General features: G+C 40.6%; 1 protein-coding gene across 2 annotated transcripts in view; it reads left to right on the top strand.

The window, feature by feature from the left end:
• LOC128704568 (cystinosin homolog) overlaps nucleotides 1–6,000 on the top strand; it is a 29,767-nt gene that overhangs the window by 854 nt on the left and 22,913 nt on the right. For both annotated transcript variants that reach the window (XM_053799692.2, XM_070079762.1), the window contains exon 1: nucleotides 1–401. This exon is cut by the window's left edge. In XM_053799692.2, the coding sequence (XP_053655667.2) occupies nucleotides 1–401 (401 nt within the window). The remainder of the gene's footprint in view (nucleotides 402–6,000) is intronic.

Raw genomic sequence — 6,000 nt, 5'->3', positions numbered from 1 at the left:
GCAGGAAGAGCGTCATCGGCCTGCATTTCGACTTCCTCTCATTGAATATCGTGGGTTTTTTCATGTATAGTTTATTCAATGTTTGCCTCTACTGGGCCCCAGTCATACAACGGCAGTATTTTCTCAGGCATCCGTTTGGGGTTAACCCGGTGCAACTCAACGATGTCATATTCTCCCTTCATGCATTCTTCGCTTGCAGTATTCAAGTGTTGCAGTGTTGCATCTATGAACGTGGCGACCAACGCATATCAAAAACCGCCAAGGGAATTTTATCCGGCATCGCGATGGCCTCGATACTGATGGTTATACTGGGGTCGACTCAAGTTGTGCTCTGGCTGGACTTCCTCTATTTTGTCTCCTATGTCAAGCTCTTCATCACTCTCATTAAATATATTCCACAGGTAACTACAACTACCGTAATTTATTGTATGTGTAAAGTTTTCAAGGGAATGTCGCTGATGTCACCAACGACCCCAGTCACCCAGTGTTCACAAGTCTGTTTCCTCGCTGGTGGAAATTATTAAAATTATTAGCAAGAATTAACCTAGTAAGTTATTTTATTTAGGTACAGGTTCACATGTACAATTATCCTATATAATAATTTAATGTGTAAATTATCCATCAGGATAGCACAAAAAAATTAGACCTAACCTAAACCTACAATATTCTTGGATAACTTAATTATCAGCAAGAACTAATCTAGGGTAATATAAACCTACAATATTCTTGGATAACTCTATTTCACTAATTCGCAGACTTGCCGCTCTGATAACATCAATGAATGGAAACGTTGGTGACGTCTCCGAATATGTTAAGTTATGTTTCACACACTTGCCTTTATTTCCATAATATAGCAATGTCTTCGTAAAATTTTGTTTCGGTTTTTAGTAACAAAATTAACATCCATGAAGGGGTGGAGGGTGGGTTACCTTGATTTTACATGGCTCTTGATCCAAGGAACTGCAGCTCCTCCCTCCCCCCTAGTTTGGATTGAACCTGATACTTCCCATTCTTCAGGTAAGTAAATAAATAAACTTATTTAGGTACATGTCCACATAACTACAGGTATCATACACATATATGTAAATTACCTAAGATAACCTAAAAAAAGTTAGTGACATATTTCAACCGGGGTCCTTTTATTTCCACTGGGGTCCTTTTATTTCCACTGGGGTCCTTTTATTTCCACTGGGGTCCTTTTATTTCCACTGGGGTCCTTTTATTTCCACTGGGGTCCTTTTATTTCCACTGGGGTCCTTTTATTTCCACTGGGGTCCTTTTATTTCCACTGGGGTCCTTTTATTTCCACTGGGGTCCTTTTATTTCCACTGGGGTCCTTTTATTTCCACTGGGGTCCTTTTATTTCCACTGGGGTCCTTTTATTTCCACTGGGGTCCTTGTATAATCTCTATAGCTTTAACAATAACCATGAATACATATATATTATAATCCATATACTACTAACAAAACCATATTTTGTAGCCACCCTGATCTCTGTGATGAGAGATTGCTTAATAATTATGATAATAATAATAATAATAATAATAATAATTTTATTATTATTATGATAGGTTATAAGGCTAGAGCAAGACGTAAATAAGTTTATTTAGGTACAAGTACAAATAAGTACAATTATTGTATATAATAACATGTAAATAACCCTCGAGGATAACCCCAAAAAAAAGTCAGTGATTTGTTTCCGCTGGGGTTCTTGTAATATTACATTACAGCCTCTCCTCACTTAGTGATGTGCTCGTTTACCAACGACTTGGGCTTACAACAGGCTCCCTGACCAGTATGCATACCGAAATAATGTATATTAGAGCTGATTTCCTCTATTCTGTTTATTACAATGTATACAGTACACTACTGTAGTAAAAACATTAAAAAATACAGTGGAACCTGGGTTTTCGTGTGCCCTAGTTTGTATATAAAACTATAGTTATTCTCTGTAAAATGTATTTTTTTGTTAATATTTCCCATATGAAATAATGCAAATGCAATTAATCAGTTCCAGACAAAAATATTAACAAAAAATACATTTTATGGAGAATAACTATAGTTTTATATACAAACTAGGGCATGTGAAAATTGAATTTCTACTGTAGACTAGGAATGTTACAAATGGTACAAAGGTGACATTAAAACAATATCAAAGATGGTTGAGACACACCCACTACCATTATAGTATGATCCTCACTTAGCAACAAATTTATTTACCCAGGGCCCAGGCTCAGTCTTGGTTGAGGCAAGACATATAGACAGGAAGTTGGTGTGCTCTACTTGTTACCAAGAGGACAGGTCGAACTCATTGTGAGATACGTCACATAAGTCAGTCTCAACACCCATCAGCACCAACAGCATGTAGCCGTACCTGATGAGGTTTTAGGGGGTCAGTGTCCCTGTGGGCCAGTCTGTGACCAGGCCTCGTGGTGGATCAGAACCTGGTCAACCAGGCTGTTACTGCTGGCTGAATGCAAACCAACGTATGAACCAAAACCTGGCTGGTCAGGTACTGATTTTCGGTGCCTGCCCAGCTCCTTGAAAACAACCAGCGGTCTTTTGGTATTCCCCCTTACTGCTGGGAGGCAGTTGAACAGTCTTGGGCTCCTGACACTTATTGTGTTGTGTCTCAGCATATTCATGGTGCCGCTGCTTCTTAATGGAAATGTTGCATCTCCTGCCGAGTCTTTTGCTTTCATAGGAAGTGATTTTAATGTACATATTTGGGACTAGTACCTCTAGGATATTCCCAGTGTATATTATTATGTATCTTGCCTGCATTCCAGGGAATATAAATCAAGGGACTTCAACTGTTCCCAGTAATTTAGATGCTTTATCATACTTATATGTGCCATGAAATTTCTCTGTACATTCTCCAGGTTTGCAATTTCGCCTGCCTTAAAGGGGGCTGTTAGTGTACAGCAGTATTCCAGATAAGAGAGCCATAAATGACACTTCTTTTATGTGTCCCTCAGTGTAGCATTCTGGGCCCTCGTCTTCATTTAGTGTCCGTGGCTCGAGTCCTGATATGGGAGGAAATCTTGGGCCTGTTTCCTTATGCCTGCAGTCCCTTTTCACCTAGCAATACTATATAATAATATCTTTATTTCTACAAGTACGTACAGTGGACCCCCGCTTAACGATCACCTCCTAATGTGACCAATTATGTAAGTGTATTTATATAAGTGCGTTTGTACATGTATGTTTGGGGGTCTGAAATGGACTAATCTACTTCACAATATTCCTTATGGGAACAAATTCGGTCAGTACTGGCACCTGAACATACTTCTGGAATGAAAAAATATCATTAATCGGGGGTCCACTGTACTTGTACAAAGTATACAGACCATAGCTGACATCAATGACATACTACTGTATAGAAAGCCACTTGTTATGCAGAGCATTTAGGGCAAATTAGGTCAGTTTTGTCCCAGGATGTGACCCACACCAGTCGACAAACACCCAGGTATCCATTTTACTGATGGATGAACACGGACACCTTGTATTGTGCCAAAACAAAAGCATTCACATTGCTAAACTCACAAATTATGATGTAGTCACTTAGCCTTAACATTAAATCCTTACAGATTATAGTATTAAGAATTAATCTAAGTCTGCTGGAAATGCCTAGCCATGCTAGGTGTCCTAGCCATGCTAGGTGTCCTAGTGGCGCCCTCTGTAATTAGTATTTTATAACATGTAAACCACAAATTACCCAAAACCTGTAAACCCCACATTGTAACCATTATAGAGAATAAACTTGAATTGAATTGAATTCAGTTGAATTGATAACTGGTGTAAGGAAACATGCCCAATGTTTCCATTCTTGCCGGGGATCGAACCTGGATCCTCAGTGTGTGAAGCGAGAGCTTTGACTACCAGGCCATGGGTCACCAATTGTAGGTACCTGGATGTTAGTTGACTGGTATGGGTCGCATCCTGGGGAACAAGATTAGAGGACCCCAGTGGAAATAAAACAGTCCTCAATGATGCATTGACTTTTGGGTTATCCTGAGTGGCTAACACTCCCTATCCTGGGTTATCCTGGATGGCTAACACTCCCTGTTCCAGGTTATCCTGGATGGCTAACACTCCCTGTTCCAGGTTATCCTGGATGGCTAACACTCCCTGTTCCAGGTTATCCTGGATGGCTAACACTCCCTGTTCCAGGTTATCCTGGATGGCTAATACTCCCTGTTCCAGGTTATCCTGGATGGCTAACACTCTCTGTTCCAGGTTATCCTGGATGGCTAACACTCCCTGTTCCAGGTTATCATGGATGGCTAACCCTCTGAGTTAAAAAACAAACAGATCTTATCTTATTATTTATAACAATGGACTACCTAATTGCACCAGACATCTAACACCTGGACTCTGCTCATGACATCTAACACCTGGACTCTGCTCATGACATCTAACACCTGGACTCTGCTCATGACATCTAACACCTGGACTCTGCTCATGACATCTAACACCTGGACTCTGCTCATGACATCTAACACCTGGACTCTGCTCATGACATCTAACACCTGGACTCTGCTCATGACATCTAACACCTGGACTCTGCTCATGACATCTAACACCTGGACTCTGCTCATGACATCTAACACCTGGACTCTGCTCATGACATCTAACACCTGGACTCTGCTCATGACATCTAACACCTGGACTCTGCTCATGACATCTAACACCTGGACTCTGCTCATGACATCTAACACCTGAACTCTACTCATGACATCCTTAAATTCAAAATTCAAATACATACGTTATTTCTTTTCTTCAGTATACAGGTACAGTAGTTTACTTTTAATAAAATACTGTTAGGCACAAAAGCCACCAACATACAGTGTATTTTGGGCCTTGGTAGTATGAAGCCTTGACTTCTTGTATATAAGCACTTTACAGTGAGCTATAAGAAGGTTCACAGCTGATTGATTGCCAATACACTCACCCTTAATATTGAAGTAATATATACATATGATTTTTGCTATCAAACCACCCAGGATAACTCAGGATAAGGAGTGTTAGCCACCCGGGATAATCCAGGAAAGTGAGTGTTAGCCACCCATGATAACGTGGGATTGGGAGTGTTTGCCACCCAGTCATCGAGGACTGTCTGTCTTATTTCGTATGTGGTCCTTCAATCTTGTCTCCAGGATGCAACCCTCACCAGTCCACTAACACCCAGGTACCTACTTACTACTAGGTGAAAAGTGACAGCAGGTATAGGGTGGCTAACACCTAGGTACCTACTTACTACCTTACTACTAGGTGAACAGTGACAGCAGGTGTAAGGAAACATTCCCAACATTTCCACCCATGCTGGGGATTGAACCACGTTCACTCAGTGTGTGAGGCAAGAGTGTTGCCTACCAAGCCATGGCTAACACTTCATTTGTGTTCTTTAAGTCTGTCAGAAAGAGAGTGGCCAGTTTTGCCAAAGTATTGGAGAGGACAAGAGGAGCAGGAAATGGAGTAGACTCCATGAGCAGAAGTACAAACTAGATTACTATGAAGGGTGTTAGTTTGGTAAAATGTAAGTTTGATGTTTAAGGAATGAATGGATTTATTAAGATTTAGGAGACTCGAAATATAGGAAAGGCAAAGAACAGGAGATTTCACAAGAGTAGAGAGTTTGGGAGAGGAGAATGTTTGTGTAGCATGTGAGAAGGCAGAGTTTATGAAATTGGAATGGTAGACAAGGCAAGAAAATGAACTGTGAAAAGTGGAAATTTCTAAGACTGAGGGGTCACAGATGCAGAGGTCACGGAGAGAGAGAGAAATAAGAACACTTTTCTTAACAGAGGACGCATGGTAAGAAAAGTAGTGAACATACGTGCCACTGTGCATAGGCTTGCTATAAATGGAATAAGAAAAGCCTGTAGCTGAGTGAGGGACATGCATGTCAAGAAAGGAAACAGAGTTTGATTACCATTCTGCTTTTAACTTGATGGAAGGAGCAAGATTAACCCTTTCAGGGTCCAGAGGCCAAATTTC

This window comes from Cherax quadricarinatus, unplaced genomic scaffold (assembly GCF_038502225.1).
Source record: "Cherax quadricarinatus isolate ZL_2023a unplaced genomic scaffold, ASM3850222v1 Contig15, whole genome shotgun sequence".
In the NCBI taxonomy this organism is placed as follows: Eukaryota; Metazoa; Arthropoda; class Malacostraca; order Decapoda; family Parastacidae; genus Cherax; species Cherax quadricarinatus.
Note: the sequence above shows the minus strand (reverse complement) of the source record. Positions and strands in the feature narration are given on the sequence as shown.